Here is an 18,664-nt window from a genome sequence, read left to right on the forward strand (position 1 = left end):
GTTTTCTGCATGCCATTGTCAGGTCGTCTGCTCATCCATGTCTCATCTCCAGGTACCCATGTCAGTTCACTATGGTTAAGGTTTTTCATGTTTTGTTATTAGTTCACCCAGTTTAGGTTATTGTTTAGTTTTCACCGATGCCCTATTATTTTGTACCCTCGTTGCTAACCTCAATAAACGGCTTGTTTTGTTAATCCACACCACGTTTTGGTCTGCATTTGAGTCCTCCTCTGCAACACATACGGTCTGCCCCAGCCAGACCGTGACAGTCATCATCACATTTTATTTTGGGCTTGTCTTTGTATGGATCCACACCCTTGTCAGCATAATGGCTTTGTGCTAATCTGTTGACATGACAGTGAATGCATTCACTGATGCTCTCCTCCTAGGAGAGAAACTTTTACATTTTAAGGTGTGATGAAGACTTCATCATGTTCTTTAACCTGCATAATAGTAGCATGCACAACAAAAATTAGGTTATAAAATCTTTCTCTTATCTAGTAGATTATTTTCATTTTCACAACAGCGTCTCAATCTGTCCAATGAACCCATTCAGTTATGTTTTGTTTTTTTTGGTTTTTTTTATCAATTTTGCTCCTTGGTCTTGGAAATTCCTTTCATATTTAATAGAGCCAAATCTTGCCTGATCAAAGAGGAAAAAACTAAAGAACATAATGAGAAAAAAAAAAACTACACAGCCCTTTTCTCATGGGAGTGCAGTTTACTCTTTTTTTCTGCAGCTTAGATCTCAACAATAGACAATGATGAAAAGAAAGTCAGGAGGCAAAGAATGCAGCTGATTGTATCTTTAGAAGTCACCACTTCATTCTACTGACTGAATTAACCACACTGTATGCACTGCATCTCTTTCTAACCTCCTTTCTTCTGGCCAAATGAAACAAAACATTAACATCTAACATGACATGTAAAGTTATGGTGGTAAAATTGATCAAAAGCTGCAAACAAAATGTTTTTGCAAGAACAACAAGAAAACAACATTATTGTATTTACTCTGTTTTATAACATAAATAGCATATAAGCAGCAATAATAAAGTACAATAAAATATTTACAAATTAGGTTTAAAATAATGCAAAAATCAAATATAATATTACAAAAGGCAATCCAAGTTTGATACTTTAACTATGTAAGCTCAGCAGGGTGGATTATCTGCCAAATGAACTGTGGCAACAATGAAAGTAAGTTGTCTTTCCCCGTCAACTCAGCGAGGCACAGTTTGATGGTACATCCTTGGGCCTTTTCATAAAGGTGAAATTCCATGTGAACTAGTGTAAAAAAAACAGCAAAAAAACAAAACATTAAGTTGACCTTCATTCACAAAGTAATGCAAAAAAGGGAAATGATGCATCATTCTTTTTTAGGCTTCAATACAACACTAGCAATACTAATATTAACAACCTAAACTTACAGACAGAAAAATGGTTAAATATGTCTGGTGTATTTTGATGGTTTTATACAGATACCTGGGTGAGGCAGGCAATCTAAAGATTTTGGAAGTGTAATAACCCCGGCTTCTGGTCTTCTCTGGTGTCATATGAGCTATGGTGCCATTAAATAAGGAATTTGCATCAGAATTATGGAGTTATATTACTTTTATGTTAAAAAATTTATTAGTTTTATTGCATTCTTAATTGGCAATAAAAAGTGTTAGGTGTTAGTCAATTCAACATTGAGAAATTAATTACTTAACAAAATGACTCTGTCATTGAATGTATATATGAGATCAATGTAGCCTCAATGTCTGAACAGTTTAATGACTGAGCACTTTAAACCTAGATTCTTTCTAATGGCTAGTAGAGGAAGACTCTTGTCACCACAAAAGAAAACTCAGTTGTAAATAGAAAAGCTACCCCTTTCCTGATGAGTTTTTGGTCTTAATCACTTGTTTGTCAGGTAGGTTTTTTGTAACCTTACCATATAAAACACTTTGAGGTGACTGTAAGATTTATACAGGCGATCCTAGTCGTCTTGGTTTGGACAACCATTCAGTAAACACAGTTGTTGTCAATCAAACAAATTCCCCAAAACAATAAACATGAATCAAACCTCTTTATTGCAAAAAAATGTGAACAATATTTATTGCTTTGTATGTCTATATAAGTATTCTATGTAAAAACAATCTCATCTGTTTTCCTGTCATAGGCCAGTTGTGCCAGGGGAGATAACATTGCTTTATGTTAATGCGATGTGATTTTGATACATTTTGATTGACAATGAGCCATATGACCCATATGAGCCATATCATATGCTGTGTCATCAGTTTATTAGTTATATCTGCTCTATGTTCATCATGTCAGATTTCAAAAAAAGACAGGTGAAGGTAAAAATGCTCAGGTTGTTGTGGTACTTCACAAACTAATGGAGATTAAAGGCAGCTAGGTCCATCTTTTATATGCATTCTGTGGGCATAAGCAGCAAAATATCTATCCATCCATTTGCTAAATTTATTATAACAAATGTTCTGATTCCTTATGGCTGTGACATACAAATCAGCAAAAAAACAAACAAAGAGATTGTTTTTTTGCTGATTTGTAGTTCACAGCTGTTTTTGTTAAAGGATTTCCTCCTGACTTCCCTCATTCCTCAGCAGTCCGGAAACACACACACACGCACATCTGAATTTCAAAGACTAAAATGTAGTGGATAGATTTAAACTGCTGCAGCATATTGACGATATATTACTGTACAAGTCCATATAGGTTCTGAAAATACAGCTCTAAATATTCAAAGGTCAAAAGAGCAGAGCACGCAAAGAGAAGTAGCAGAGGCATATAGAGTAAAATCAAATGTAAGCCATGCATGATGAAGTTAAGAGTAAAAAAAAATTGAACTTACCCTTTTCTTCTCATGTTAAACTTGTGCAACAGGGAAAAACCTATAATTGCACCTGCAAAAAATAATTAAAGAAATTTTTTGTTTTTGTTCTCATTTCCACAACAAAATGCACTATATAAATTCCAAAAGAAACAATATACATTACCTAACAAAACCACAGCACCAATGACGACAGCAGCCACTGTTCCTGGAAAAAGACAAGCAAGGTTAAACGCACATGGAAAAAAATACAATAAATGTTTCTTATTAAAACTGGGGTTAAAAAACTCACCACTATCCGTGGCAGTATTTACATTCCCATCATGCATGCCTACAAAAGAAATATACAAAAAACAAACAACCACAGTTTTAGTATTCAGTTTAAACTGTTAGGGCAACAAGGATACATATACTGTAGCCAGATAGACAGATTTCACAATTTTCACATTTCATAATTTAGTGTTCTCAGGCAGAGAGCACAAGCACGAAAATGTTAAACTATGCAAGTTAAAGTCTAACTAAGTAAATTTAGTATTAAAAAATTAATGTGTTATATACACATGAATAATCTATGACCGACCTATCTCATGGCTTTATATTAGCTGTCAACTCATAATCAGTTACAAAGTATCAATATTGATGTTGTTCAAAGTCTTCGAGAACCTTTATATTCTTTCCACAAAGTAATGACATTCAGTGGTGTACAATATGCAATTTGGTAGTCAATGTAACGTAAAAACAGGCCAAAATATTAAAAAAGAAGGTTCAAATGCTTGAGTGCTTTATAAGACATCTCTCTACCTTGAAAGGATGATGATGTAGTTGACAGAATACCGGCAGAAGTAGCTTTTCCTCTGAAAACTTTTGAATAGCACAAATAGAATAATTCTCCCCAAGTTTCAACAAAGCTTCAAGAAATGTTTAAGTTTTCACTTTAAATTTTTAAGTATCAACAGGATAACAGTAGGTCTATATGAAAAGTCGTTTCTGAGATGCATGCAACATGCATATAATAAATTCATGCTCCTGTGATTAAACAGTATCAATTCAGAGTTTTTCTGTACCTTTTGGTAAAGTTGAGAGATTTGGTATTGAACTGGTTGTGACAGTTTGAGTTCTGTGAACTGTGGGTGCAGCAGAGGAATCTGAAAACGTGGATACTTTTGCGTCAGTTGTTGTCAAATCCGTTATGGCAACTAGCATGAGGAAGAGAAAAACTGCTTTTTAATGGAAGAGGTAAAACCACATAATTCATAATTATTCTCTATATTTCAATATATATAATTCTGTAAAACCACTGTTAGCCATTATTTCTCTTTATATACCTTGTGATCGAGAAGTAGTAGCTGGCGCTCTTGTCACTTCTGTCAAATAGGAATAAAAACAGAAAACACTTTCCTTCATATCATGTCAAAGGAAAAAAAAAAGCACAGCAGCAGCAGCTGTTGCTCCTTGACATAGCTTCCCCGCCCCCAACAACTCTTGTGGGGAAAATTTACGCTTTAGTTAATACAATGTTAGGTTATTATTAGAATTAGCGTGCCAGTTAGTAGGTAAACTACATGGATGGAGAACATTTATAAGAGGTAAATATTAAAAGCTGAAGATAATGGCAAATCGATACATTAAATATGGCATGGTTTGGAAGTGGTCAGCATAAAGAACATTCATAAAAACGACATTGAAGAATACAAAAACATCTGTATGATCCTAAAATAATGTAATATTCTCAAAACATTATGACCACCTCGACCTGCTTTGCATCATAACATTAAAAGTAACAAGTAAAACACACTGATGCATCAGCCTTACCATTGCATACAGGTTGATCAGGACTGTATTCACCAGTTTCATCGCATACAACAGTATCACTCCCTATGAGGGTGTATCCTTCATGACAGGTATAACGTATGGTATTGTTGTATTCTGGGTCATCTCCAGAATCCCATGAAGTATTGCCATTGGCTATTGCAGGTTTGTCACATGCTACAACTGAGAAACAGAAAAACCTCTTTACTCCAAAAAAAAAAAAATCACAAAATGATCACAAAGTAACACATTTTACTCCTTATATATAGTGGCATTAATAACTGACATTGAGGAAAAAAAGTAACAGAACAGAAGACTGGAGGAATGTTTCTGAATAAATGCTTGTCTTAGAAACATTAAGTAAGAGTTTTGACCAGTTCTATGACTGATAGCTAACAAATGAAGACATTTACTTTCGCAAGAAGCTCTGCCACTCCACCCTTGATCATAGCACTGTTTGTAGCTCGACCCGCTAATCTGGTAACTGTAAAAAGACAGAGTGAAAACAAAGCTGCTTTGTTAATTTAAGGAAATGTTCATCCTTAACAGTAATAAAATTGCAATGCACTGAAAAAACATTTTTACAACTGAATCAATCACCGTTGTTAGAAGGAGAGCCAAGTTTCTAGCCAGTGAAACCACAAAGTAACATCTTATGACAACCAATCTATTTGTCTTTCATATGTATTTTGTTTTCTTTAGAAATATTTTCCATTAGCCAATGCATTCCATTGCACAGACATCAGTCATTTATCAGTACTTTATGCCAGACAACGTTTAGCACTACAGCATGAAGAAATGCAATGTTTGGAAATGAACATTAATATTTTAGTTATTTTTGTATGTCACTACTTCATGATTTTCATTTTTCTTTTTGGATTTTCTTATATTTTAACACAATGCTCAACCAGATAAGTATGAGAAGGTGAAACAGGTTTATACTTGCCCTTTTTCACAAGTTACTTTTACTAGAGCACCAAACAGAGTACCCTCACTTGTATCAAACTTCATATGTGGCTTTAGTGGAGGTTGACCACAGTCTTTCTCTGTAGCATAAAAAACAAACAACAGATATCACTACAGGTGTTTCAGGCTGTACATTAACTCACAAAATAACAGTAGTAGACAAGACTTACTCTTGCAGATGAGCTCTGACTCAGTCCATTGATCATTAATGCAAGTTATAAATTCAGAGCCGCTTTCTTTAATATATCCACTAGAACACTCTAACGTGACCATGATATTCTCTGGGAAAACATTCTTTAGAAGTGATTCATTGGTTAGGACAGTATTGTTCCCTCCCTCAGGTTTAGGACAGTCACCTGGAAGTAAAATAAAAAAAATGGTTTAAAATCAGTAGTCATGACAGTTAAACACTAAACATGAAAATTTGATTAAAATGATTAAAAATGTAAATACAAATTCAGCCAATATCATACATAACTTATAGGCTTTAGTGGAAGACATGAATGAAAATAATCTGCCGATCCTAATTCCTCATCAGAAATCGCTTTTTTAGTAAGGCAACTTTTATAAATAACCTAATGGAGAGGGATAATATAACTTCCTTCGGTGAAGTTTGTGTTAACATCCTTATTTTCAGTTAGTCACATTTTGTTATTTGTATAAAAACACTGAAAATATAGGTTCCTATCATCATAATACAGAAAAAATCTATACCCTTAGTGATGAGATGCACTTAATTCTTAATACTAAGTTTTCCAATGAATATTTAAGAAAAAAAGAGATAATGTTGCCCCACAAAAATGTGTTTTCCTGCATGCTTTCTTTCTTGCACACACAGGAAGAGATTCCCTATATTTCCTAATATTTCCCAACACAGACACACAAAGGGGGAGAGTGTAAAGCCTAAAGCCAGGTGCTTGTTTACAAAAGTCTTTGGTCTTTGAAATGCAAATGCAGGTGTACAATGTATTTGATCATTCTATATCTATAACAGACAAAAGGTTAGACTGATATAAGTAAGCTTACATTCACAAGGTTTTGGAGCGGGTCTATTTTTTAAATTGAGAGAACCCCAAGAGGAAATGAAATTGATGTTAGAGTATGCAGCCAAGAACTAAAGCCTTATTCATTCATTCAGTGAAAACCTGCTTTGTTTTTTTTGGCATGCACAGATTGTAGAGATTGATTTTGGAATGTCTGAATGGCAAACAAAAAATAAACATAGAAACAGGAAAAGTTGCTACCAACATATCTACATAGATACAATCTGATTTTAAAAACAAATCTAATTAACCCTGGGGTTTTTGTACTACAAAGGCGGTTTACTTCTTACTAAAGTATATCTTACCGCAATATAACTTATCCTCCAAACCTAACCTACCGCAGAGCGGGTTAGATTAGCGATCAGTAGATATGAAATCTGAGCCTACTGACTAATCAGTCATGACTTTTCCAGAGAAGATCCTCAGATTATCTCTGGAAAAAAGACTAATTTATTTTGTGTGTTTTGTAAAAAATATGAAAACAAGGCCACCTACATTACATCACATTTGTATGTACACTAAACCACATTGAAATTCTACTTTTAGATTTATTCTTTACTACCTCTCTCACGAGGCTGTAACAAACAACAAGAACTAAAACTTCCTTCTAAATATGAAGTTAATCAAAAATTCATTATAATCCATGAGATTCTCCTGTGTCTTGATACAGGAGCTATATAGCTGATAAAGCTGTAATATTGATAAGTGTGTTAACGTATACAGTTAGAATTTTGGGTCACTTTCTTTTCTGGCTTCAAAAAGCCTAAACATATGTGGTTGGTGCATAGTAATGAAATTTATATCACAGGGGCCTTTTTGTTTGAAGAAATGTTGACTAATCTTGGCATTTGTAAATGGATACTTGCTGTTATATTATAAAGGGAATACTTAACCAAAATGACAAGAAAAAATGGTTCACTGTAGGTTCATTGTGCTGTGATGGTTGTATGTAGGTTTGTAATGTATGTGTGCTCGCAGAGGTCATTAGTTCATTGGAATAAAGCCACCTCCACACATGGCTCAATGTATGGTGCCTCAGTGTGTGCGTGCTTATATGTATCAACATGTGTAAGTATTTATGGCTATGGCTTTGTACTGGTATCTGGTCATGGAACTACACTCCATTCCCAGATCTAACTTGGGAATGTCTGGTTATTTAACACGTGATCACAGGGATCTCTGTTGCTACTGATGTTGTTTTTTTCTACAAAATAAGAAAACCAGTAACCACTTGTGACTAATTAAAAATACCAAGATTGATTTCAATTATATGTGCTTCAACTTAGTGTAAATCAGATATTTAGCAGGTGAAATAAACGTTAAACTTACTTTTGAGGGTATTAAGACGTCAAATATGTTGTTTGAACAACAAATTGTGGCTATTTTTTCTCTCTCTCAACAGACTAGGTAGTATGTTATCATATTATAATGCTGAACCAGGCATTCACCTGTCCCTCTTGGTAATGTAAGTGTTAATAAGTAACCATGGATTTCTTATTTCAGTAGGTCTTCCCACTGGAAATGTTAAGAGGTCATTAATAAATCTAAATCTAAAGTTGTGGATAAGTAAACCCTGGTAAACTGAACTAAACAAACAACTACTAAAAATATAAGAAAAAGAAAAACTTTCTACTTTTTGGTTGTCTTAGCTTAACTGACATCTTCGCTCAAAATATTATTTCTCACTTTCTAAATTTGTTTACTTCAAAATAATCGCAGGAGTGCGCTGTATGGTAGAATAGTAGGTATTTCTCATCATGACAAGTTATTTCAAATATTCGTGTCAGCTAGTGGTATTCAATGTGAAATGTATAAAACGGTATAACTGTAAATATCTCAACAGCTGCTGATCATTTCAGAGATATTCATAGAAGTTGGCGACTTTTCTTTTCCTCTTGCTCAGACAGTAAAAAAATGTAGCATGGCTCTCTTAGTTAGAGTTCTCCTGTGACTTGGTTGATAATTATTATCTCATTAAGCAGACTCCCCCGAGAATGGTGTTACTACTGACCTGCTGCGTTTACGACCAAGAGGTACATTAATAGCAGGGACTTGAGTCTTCGCTGTGTGTCCAATAGAGTTTCCATGTCGCAGAAGGACAAAAAAGATCCTGGTCCAACTCTGGAAAATCCTTACGTTAACCGCAACTTGTTCAGAGAGGCAAGAGAGAGACCTGAACCTTTCCTCAGACTGTCAACTCTTTACTCTCTGCTGTCTGCGAACGCGTCATGCTGTTTGTATTGCACGTGTAACCGGAAGTGAAGTAATTTCCTCCAAAATAAAAGCCTAGAAGAAAGAATAACCCTCTCCAGAAGAAAACTGCCGACTGAATTAGGAAACTAGCCCTTTTAAGGTAAGTACATGTTTGTGATTTTTTTTTAAAAAATATATAATATTGATGTATGAATTTGTAGCTTTCTGAAGGAAAACCTGCGCATACAACTTCACATTTCACACTCTGTAAACAACTCAGGTAACGTGCAAATTCTTACTGTTCAGTTTTACATGTTTAAATGTTTAGATATGCACATATAATTACAACTGATTGTACACTTCATAGTCTTTAAACAACTCACGTTTAGGCCTAATGTACAATCTTTATGTCCAGTCTTATTGTTTAAATCCTTCAAAGACATACACATGTTTTTATACATGCATGTGCATATATTGGGTATGGGTATGTGTGTATGTATATGTAGACATAATTATATGCGTATGAAATATGGATTTAATATAACGTAAAAATTGTTTCGTTTATTTTGAAATGCTTTGGAAGTATTAAAGGAAGTTCTGCTAAATTTATACGCTATATATACATGTGAGAGGTTTTTTGCAACTGGCAGCAACCCGAACTGCCTAGTCAACTGCCCAATCTGTTCCTGCAAATAGAGTAGGAGCGGTGATATCTCCAAACAGTACAAAGAGGGGAAAAGGTGAAACATAACTGTCTTGGAAAAGAAATCGGCCACCCCCTCTCTGTATCTTTAAAACCTCTTTTTTGTTTCACGGGTCCTCAAAAGGTGAAAACAGTTATTTCTAATAAATCTATATAACGGAATACGTGGTAGACATTATCTACTATAACAAAAATCCACTTTTGGGTGCGAACTTTAACTAAACAAAAATGTGAAAATAGGAAAGGCATGGCTGAAGTTGTGAAATCGGGGATTCCCTTCGTAGCACTTTATACAGTCAAAGTCTGAGTCCCTTTAAATGCTTTGGATTTTTACCATGGATACGGGCTTTGTTCAACAAGGGGACTGCGCCTCATTGCCTCATAATCTTGTCTAAATTCCAAGCTCACCAGCAAAACCGCTGACAGGGGCTGCCTCTTTTTCCACCCAAGAGTTGCCGGAGAAACCATCTAGTATCACTTAGAAACAGGACAACAAAGCGCAAGTGGCCCGTATCTGTACAGTAAAAGACTGGGGTGTTTTTAAGAAGTGCGAAAACACCAGCATATGGGATCCACTTTTTTAGTGAGGCAGCCTGCATCACTCTAAAAAGTAAACTAATGAAAGAAATTAGAGCCCCAACCCATTTGTGAGTGCAGTGATGTAAAATCAATCAAATGTAAACTATAAAAAGTATGCGGTGCACCTTATTCCCTTTTAAGGAATATTCAAAAAGTAGCATTAGTGGGTAACTGCTTTTTGTGAGACAAGCAACGTCTTGTGCTCAGGTCTCTTTTGCTATTCTTATCTCTCAGAACACCATGTTCAAGTGACTGATTAAGACACCTCCCTTCTCAGCAGCCCCCATCTGCTTCTCATCAAGTCGGATAATGTGGAGAAGAGGGTGCCAATTTTACAGCACACTGCTGAATAATTCACCTGCCTTTCTAATGTTGAGACATACCAATAAGGTGACGTGAACAGTGGCATTATCATACAGTTTAACTCCACCTTCTTTTGAAGCATCGTCTTATCTATGCCATGGCAGGTCTGTGCATGCAAGGTTCTCATTTGGAAATGCCTTTCCCCTCAGTATCACAATTTTTTAATCAATCTACAGGATTAAAATGTTCATCTCATTCATGCTAAAACAACATCCATTTTTCTGTTACTGTCATTAATGGTGACAAGAAATAATGAATCTTCATTCAGAAAAAACCCCAACAACTGATGACTGGCGGGAAAAAAGTTTTAAGGAACTAATGTCCTTCAGTGACATCTAGTGCTAAAAAGATAAACTGCGATTTAAGAAATGTGGTCGCTGTGATCCATCAAAATGTATAGTCTCAACAAGCTTAATGTCACTTTTATTAAGAGTAACTAATTAAATTATTAAGTGACAAAATAAAGTGTGTGCTGTTTATTTTTCCATTATAGGACTTGGAGGTTGTTGCTGTAACATGCAGTAAAATACAATAAAGACTTCTTTTATTAGATTTTTTTCATCTATTTTGTATCTGTAACATTTATGTTATGCTATATTGGAATCACTGTAACAACTTTTTTCAATAAAAATAAAAATAAAAGCTTTGCGCAGTGGCAGTATCGTAGCCTATGAGGTTTATCCGAGGCGCGATTATTGCTCGTTGAAAACTTTACCCAAAAATAAAAATGAAAATAATAATATTGATACTGATAAGAAAGTAATAACATATATTACCAGTAGTTACTTCACCCCTTATTGCTTGATGATGTCAGTGACTTTGTAGTTTTCGTACACCTCCTCACATCCTCTATGGAGGCTTACTTTTATAAAAGTGCCTATAAGAGTGTCTTCATGTATACTGGAATACGAGAGGTTGTATATTGGACTTTCATAGAGAGACTAAAACGTCTGCAGATTTTAAAATGATCGTATGATTATACACCCTATATAAACGCTGAGTGTAGTTTCTGATTCCAAAGATGTCAAACCAATACTTAATTCCTGAAAGTACTATTCTTTATATTGGGCAACAGGGGACGATACTTCTGGTTTCAAAAATCTCTCCTACTGCATGGAGGTCACTGGGAAAACTGCTCTTTACTCCACTTGATCTGAGACCTCAGTAAACAAAATTACCTAATGAGTTTATGGTCACTACTTCTACTCTTACAGGCTCTAAAGAGGCTTCTTTCTGCTCTGAATTTGGTCTTTTTTAACAGGAAATTCTAGCGACTTTTTGAGTCAACGTTAAGCGGCCATTAAAGGAATGATAATGGGACTTATCAGGGCCATTTCCTGCTCTATATCAAGTATGGTTTCCTTATTATACTAACATACTTTTACTTAATCCTTTTGAGTGCACTGCTTTAGTACCTTTCCTTAATAACTTTCTTCTAAATAACTGTGATTCTAAATATTATCTTATCAGAAGAGTTCCTTGGGAATGTTCTGCTGCTTCTATGCTGAAAGTCTAGCTCCACCCTGTCTTCAACACATTCTTTCATCCCAGTACCAAAAGTAGAACACAAGATATGATGATTTTCAGCCGTTTAAAACAATTAAGTCAATTGTAAGTCATCCACTCATTGTTTAGGCTGCTCTTCCAATGGCTGAGCTGTTCTCAGAGGGGAAACTCTTAGTGTTCTGTATCACTAAAATATTATTCCCAGTACGTTGTTAGTTATTATGTGTTTTAGCGCCCTCTGTGGTCGTTTCAAGTAATGCACCGTAGAAATGGTTTGTTTTGAAACAACTTTATTGAACAGGAAGTCAGCTCAAGGAAAGCAAGCGAGCGAAAGAAAGAGAGACATATCGGCACACGGCTTATGGTGTCCTGTCGGAAAATTTACTGTCTACATCTTTGGTTTACGGTTGTATCGCCGGTATGTACTTAAAGTTAAATTACAACTTGTTTTTGTACATTATGTTGCCGCTAGCGCAGTATTTGACCGTAAAGCTAATCTCGGTGCTAAGCTAGCTATCCGCGATGTCGGAGGTCGTCTGAGATAGCCTCAGTAGTTGTTTAAAAGTTTATATAATTAGACGTATGCTGTGTATTAGTATTGCGGCGTATAAATGTATGTTATGCTACGCTTATGTATGTCTTGACTGTATTTTTGTCTTGTTTCTAGTTTTACCCTTTTGAATGTCAGTAAACCTGTTGACAACGCCCATCGGTCTTCAGAGTGGTGATATGAGAAAGGTGTTCACGCCCTTGCATCAGACATGCACCCGTAACGGCACAGTAAAACGGCGACATCCGCACGAACAAAGATAACGCAGTCATCGCACACTAGAGTGAAGCTGACCACTACTGCGCCTGGGAGCAACACGGCATACAGCAGTGAGCCAGCAGTCGTCTAATCAACTCCAACATGTCCAGCAAGGCGTCATCCCTCAAGACCCGGTCCGAAGCTTCGTGTGCCTCCTCTACAGGTTCTGCAGCAGCCAAAGCCAGAGCAAAAGCTGAGGCAGCCAAGGCACGGCTCAGCTTCGCAGCTAAAGAAATGGATTTGAAGGTAGAAAAAGCACAAATAGAAGTAGCAAAAGCTAAAGTCGAGGCATCCATCGAATATTTACAGCATGAAAAAGATGTAGCTTCAGCCATTGCTGAAGCAGAGTCATTAGAAGCAGCTGCTGCCACACAGACAGAAACGCGCAGCAACATCTGTCCCTCAGTAACAGCAGAACGAACTAAACAGTATGTCATTGGCCAATCTACATTTGTGAGAAAAGAAAATGATGCTGCTCTTCAACAATCACAAAATGAAAATGTAACACAAAGTAAATCAGAGCTCACCTGTGATCAGCCACCAAGCCCTAAAAAGGAAAATGACCCACAAAAAATTCCAATTGGTCTAACAGATGATCCTGACTGTTGCCAAAAAACTCCAGTCATTTCCCCTTCTCCCCATGCTAATAAAAATTACAGTACCAATTGGTCAAATCAGGTGTCAGCATCTAGCTTCCATAATGCTAGGCCTTTATACAAAGAGCCTAGAGAATCAAATGTGAGTGACTTCATCAGATACTTTGCTCGTCGTGAAATAGTGGCAACAGGGCTGCTCCAGTTTAATGACAAGCCCCAAAACTTCAGAGCTTGGAAACGCTCATTTGAAAATGCTATAAGCGGGTTAGATCTAACGGCAAGTGAAGAAATGGACTTGATGTTAAAATGGCTTGGCAAGGAATCGGCTGAACATGCAGAACAACTCAGAGCCATACACATCAACAACCCAGTCAATGGCCTCAACATGATATGGGACAGACTTGAACAATGTTATGGCTCAGCTGAAGTGATCGAGGATGCACTGTTTAAAAGAATTGATGCATTCCCAAAAATCTCATCCAAAGACTTTGCAAAACTGAGAAAATTTAGTGACCTGCTCATGGAAGTGCAGTGCGCTAAAGCTGAAGGAGACCTCCCTGGTCTCGCGTTCCTAGATACAGCAAGAGGAGTAAATCCAATCATCCAAAAACTTCCCTTCTACCTGCAAGAAAGGTGGATTACGGTAGGAGCCAACTACAAACGCACAAAATGTGTCTCCTTCCCACCATTTAGTGTTCTAGTAGACTTTGTTGCACAAGAAGCTGATGCTAGAAACGACCCCAGCTTTAACCTCACACCATCACCTGATGCACCCAGACCAGACAAACTATCTTGGAGGGCAAACAGACAAAAAGAGATTTCTGTGCACAAAACTGATGTCATCTCTCGCACTAGTTCAGACACACAGAGGTTCCCAAACAAAACTGTACATGGTGAAAAGATTTGTCCAATTCACAAGAAAGCCCATCCTCTCGCAGTGTGCAGAGCATTTCGCATGAAAACACTGTTAGATAGGAAAATGTTCTTAAAAGAAAATGACTTTTGCTTCAGGTGCTGTGCTTCATCTTCACACATAGCAAAGAACTGTAAAGCCAAGGTACAGTGTTCCGAGTGCAACGATGAGAAGCACTGCACGGCTCTCCACCCAGGACCAGCTCCCTGGCTAAAAGAAACCGAACCAGCAGCAGAGCATGGCGGGGAGCCTGACACCACTGAATCAGAGGAGATCACTTCTAAATGCACTCAGGTTTGTGGTGTGAATGAAGCAGGCACTTCATGTTCTAAAATCTGTCTCGTGAATGTCTACCCAGCAGGCCACCCACATCAAGCAGTAAGGCTTTATGCCATCCATGATGAACAAAGTAACAGATCACTAGTACGTCCGGAGTTCTTCGAGTTGTTTAATGACTGCGGCCCTAGTTCCCCTTACTCGCTTAAGACATGTGCAGGTACCAAAGAGACAATGGGTAGAAGAGCTACAGGTTATGTAGTGGCAGCTTTAGATGGTTCAGTCCACATCTCACTGCCTAGCCTAATTGAGTGAAAAAATATCCCAAATGACAGAGACGAGATCCCCACACCCAGTGCAGCTAGACACCACAGCCATCTAAAGTCAGTGGCTCACCTCATTCCTGCCTTGGACTCTAACGCCCCCATACTAATGCTTCTTGGACGGGATGTCATTAGAGCTCACAAAGTCCGCAAACAGATAAGTGGCCCTAACAACGCACCCTATGCTCAAAAATTGGACCTAGGATGGGTCATAGTAGGAAACGTGTGTTTAGGTGACGTCCACAGAACTCCTGCAGTAAGGACTCTGTTCACAAATGCAACTGAAAGGGGACGTCCCACAGCATTCGAGCCATGTCCTAATGTTTTCAACATAAAAGAGAAACATTGTGGGATACAAGTTCCACTCAACTTCAGCTCCCAGCTGGCAGACAGTGCTTGTGAACCTGATCATTTAGGATGTAATGTGTTCAAACAAACCAGAAATGACAACTACATCTCACCTTCCATCCAGGACAATGCCTTCTTAAAAATAATGGAGGAAGGACTAACAAAAGACACAGATAACAGTTGGACAGCTCCTTTACCATTTAAAAATCCACGCCGAAAGCTCCCTAACAACAGACCACAGGCCCTGAATCGCCTAATGTCTCTTCTTCGCACCTTTGAAAAGAAGAAAGAGATGAAGGAACATTTCATCACCTTCATGGACAAAATATTCCAAAACAAACATGCAGAGATCGCCCCTACACTAAAAGAGGATGAGGAATGTTGGTATCTGCCATTATTCGGTGTCTACCATCCCTGTAAACCCACGCAGATCAGGGTCGTCTTCGACAGCAGCGCCAAGTATGAAGGCGTATCCCTGAATGACGTTCTGTTAACAGGACCAGATTTTAATAACTCATTGCTTGGGGTCCTAATACGCTTCAGAAAAGAAGCCGTTGCCTTCACAGCAGACATCGAACAGATGTTTTACTGTTTCAACGTGCGAGAGCAAGACAGGAACTACTTACGCTTCTTGTGGTTCCGTGACAACGACATTTCCAAAGAAGTTGTGGAGTACAGAATGACGGTCCACGTCTTTGGGAACAGCCCATCGCCAGCAGTAGCCATATATGGCCTGCACCAGTCTGTCCAACGCGTCGAACCGGACTGCGATGCAGATGTGAAGCAGTTTGTCATGCGTGACTTCTACGTTGATGACGGACTCAAATCTCTACCTACTGTTGAAAAAGCCATATCTCTACTCCAAAGAACCCGAGACGCACTTGCAAACTCAAACTTAAGACTGCATAAAATAGCAGCAAACAGGAAGGAAGTACTAGAGGCATTCCCGACTCAAGATCATGCCAAAAATCTAAAAAACCTGGACTTCGAAAGTGATTCGGTGCCCATGCAGCGTAGCCTAGGTCTCCTCTGGGACCTAAGTAAAGACCGCTTCACCTTTGAAGTATCTGATGAGTCAAAACCCTTTACCAGACGAGGTGTTCTATCAACAATAAACAGTCTCTATGATCCGCTGGGTTTTGTAGCACCAGTCACCATACAGGGGAAGTCGATTCTACGCGAACTTACAGCTGAAAATGGGGACTGGGATGCTCCACTCCCTCCCGAAATGGAAGAGTCTTGGACACAGTGGAAAGACTCACTCAAAGACTTGCCTAACATGACCATTCCCAGAGCATACACAGACATTTCCCCTTCAACAGCCGTGAAAAAAGAGTTGTGTGTTTTTTCAGACGCATCTACCAAAGCCATAGCTGCAGTGGCCTATTTAAAAGTGACAGATGCAGAAGGACACAGTCAAGTAGGCTTTGTAATGGGTAAGGCTAAGCTAGCACCACGCCCAGATCAGACTATTCCAAGATTAGAGCTTAGTGCTGCCGTTTTAGCGGTTGAGCTCGCAGATCTTATCTCAGATGAACTTGACTGTAAACTAGATCACACTACTTTCTACACAGACAGTAAAGTAGTCCTAGGTTACATCTACAACGAGTCTAGAAGATTTTATGTCTATGTCAGTAATCGTGTGACTAGAATCCGCAGATCTTCTCAGCCATGCCAGTGGCACTATGTAGCTAGCAGTCAGAACCCTGCAGATCACGCCACTCGTTCTGTTCCTGCATTCCAGCTGCCGCTTAGTAACTGGCTCACCGGCCCTGACCTTTTACATCAGATTCAGAATTCTCCGAATGACTCCTATGACCTTGTAGAACCCAACATGGACGCAGATGTAAGACCTCAGGTAACCGCACTCAAAACAACAGCCTCAACTAAAGAACTGGGCTCAGACAGATTCACCAAGTTTTCTACCTGGAAATCCCTCACACGTGCTCTTTCTAGACTAATACATGTCATCCACAACTTCAAATCACCACCAGGCAAAGCCAATCACTGTAATGGCTGGCATTACTGTGAAACGGGACTTACTGTGGATGAGTTAAAGCAAGCTCAGAACCTTGTCATTCGAGCAGTACAGCAGGACGTGTATGCTGAAGAAATCAAGTGTGTGCAAAAACATGGAAAACTACCCAAAACCAGTCATCTCAAAACCTTAGACCCCTATCTGGACAAAGAAGGACTCCTTAGAGTAGGTGGTCGCATCAGAGACTCAAACATTAGCCAAGGTGAGAAAAACCCTCTCATAGTTCCTGGCCACCACCATGTTGCAGCGCTTCTCATAAAGCACTACCACGAGCAGACCCAGCATCAAGGTCGCCTTTTCACAGAAGGAGCCGTTCGCTCCGCAGGATGGTGGATAGTGGGCGGTAAAAGAAAAGTGAGCACAATCATCTATCATTGTGTTACCTGCAAAAGACTTCGTGCCCCTTTGAGCACACAGAAAATGTCAAACCTCCCTCCAGACCGTCTCACAACGGATGTGGGCTTAGATGTGTTTGGTCCGTGGTTTGTGTCTTCACGACGTACAAGAGGAAGCGTCAACCAGAATAAAAGGTGGGCTGTCATATTCACTTGTTTGAGTATTAGAGCAGTTCACATTGAAGTGGTAGAGTCACTTGATACATCTAGCTTCATTAATGCATTCCGACGATTTCTGGCCGTGAGGGGACCAGTGAAAACTGTTCGCTCTGATCGAGGCACCAATTTTGTAAGTGCATGTAAAGAACTGAAAATCCCTTCAAACTTGGACAACACAGCTGTGCACACCTTCTTAAAAGAACATGGATGTAAATGGACTTTTAACCCACCTCATGCCTCCCATTTCAGCGGAGCATGGGAGAGAATGATAGGTTTAGCACGGAGAATATTGGACTCTATGTTTTTTCAGCTTAAGACCACTAAACTCACTCATGAGGTTCTCGTCACCTTCATGGCAGAGGTGGCTGCTATCATAAACTGTAGACCCCTCGTCCCGGTTTCATCAGACCCAAGTGACCCCTTTATCTTGACTCCAGCTGTTCTCCTGACTCAAAAGGTAGCACCCCTTCAGGCTCCAGCTGAAAAATTCACAGCATCAGACCTCGACAAACATCAGTGGCGCCAGGTTCAGCACCTGTCGAACATCTTCTGGGACAAATGGAGGAAAGAGTTTCTCCCTACCCTACAGCCACGCCGCAAATGGCAGTCTAGCCAGCCTAACGTGAGCTTAGGAAGTGTTGTGGTACTCAAAGACAGTCGAGTGCCAAGAAATGAGTGGCCTCTTGGTCTCATAACTAAGGTGTTCCCAAGTAAAGATGGTAAAATACGTACCGTGGAAATTAAGGTAGTTAAATCAGATGGTACAAAGGTGTTGACCAGACCTATCTCAGAGATCGTACCCTTGGTGCCTTC

At 38.6% G+C, this 18,664-nt stretch overlaps 2 protein-coding genes and 1 non-coding gene across 6 annotated transcripts; 2 read left to right on the top strand and 1 right to left on the bottom strand.

Annotated features, from left to right (window-relative positions):
- Nucleotides 1-1,012: 1,012 nt before the first annotated feature.
- Nucleotides 1,013-18,644, bottom strand: LOC146710145 (complement decay-accelerating factor). Of its 4 annotated transcripts, none has more exons than XM_085457438.1 (13): nt 18,584-18,644; nt 5,779-5,964; nt 5,589-5,688; nt 5,056-5,126; nt 4,646-4,825; nt 4,159-4,197; nt 3,898-4,029; nt 3,635-3,694; nt 3,126-3,164; nt 3,000-3,041; nt 2,855-2,906; nt 1,483-1,558; nt 1,013-1,284 (listed from the first exon to the last, which is right to left on the bottom strand). In XM_085457438.1, the coding sequence occupies exons 2-12, from the start codon at nt 5,879-5,881 to the stop codon at nt 1,501-1,503; spliced, it is 876 nt and encodes a 291-aa protein (XP_085313564.1). In that variant the 5' UTR covers nt 5,882-5,964; nt 18,584-18,644; the 3' UTR covers nt 1,013-1,284; nt 1,483-1,500. The 4 variants fall into 4 exon arrangements, with proteins under 4 accessions (XP_085313564.1, XP_085313561.1, XP_085313563.1 ...); XM_085457435.1 differs by lacking the exon at nt 18,584-18,644 and adding an exon at nt 8,663-8,881; XM_085457437.1 differs by lacking the exons at nt 3,635-3,694; nt 18,584-18,644 and adding an exon at nt 8,663-8,882.
- LOC146710146 (U4 spliceosomal RNA) lies at nt 11,131-11,264 on the top strand. The gene has a single exon (XR_014920683.1). It is a non-coding gene; the product is annotated as a U4 spliceosomal RNA (small nuclear RNA).
- Nucleotides 12,178-14,903, top strand: LOC146710147 (uncharacterized). Its single transcript, XM_085457982.1, has 2 exons — nt 12,178-12,413; nt 12,663-14,903. Exon 2 carries the CDS (start codon nt 12,906-12,908, stop codon nt 14,901-14,903), a length of 1,998 nt encoding a protein of 665 aa, XP_085314108.1. The 5' UTR covers nt 12,178-12,413; nt 12,663-12,905.
- Nucleotides 18,645-18,664: the final 20 nt, after the last annotated feature.

Source organism: Copadichromis virginalis, linkage group LG5, assembly GCF_057382275.1.
Source record: "Copadichromis virginalis isolate Kocher_CV1m ecotype Utaka linkage group LG5, C_Virginalis_male_GT1.1, whole genome shotgun sequence".
Classification (NCBI taxonomy): Eukaryota; Metazoa; Chordata; class Actinopteri; order Cichliformes; family Cichlidae; genus Copadichromis; species Copadichromis virginalis.

Bases quoted from the DNA above. Each gene is read 5' to 3' on its own strand.
- LOC146710145 (XM_085457435.1), bottom strand. From the start codon at position 8,738: ATGGAAACTCTATTGGACACACAGCGAAGACTCAAGTCCCTGCTATTA. The intron at 5,127-5,588 runs GCAAGTATAAAC...GTCTTTTTACAG, and splicing joins AAAGTAACTTGTGAAAAAGG to TTACCAGATTAGCGGGTCGA. The intron at 4,198-4,645 runs GTAAGGCTGATG...CCTATTTGACAG, and splicing joins TGATCAACCTGTATGCAATG to AAGTGACAAGAGCGCCAGCT.
- LOC146710147 (XM_085457982.1), top strand. From the start codon at position 12,906: ATGTCCAGCAAGGCGTCATCCCTCAAGACCCGGTCCGAAGCTTCGTGT.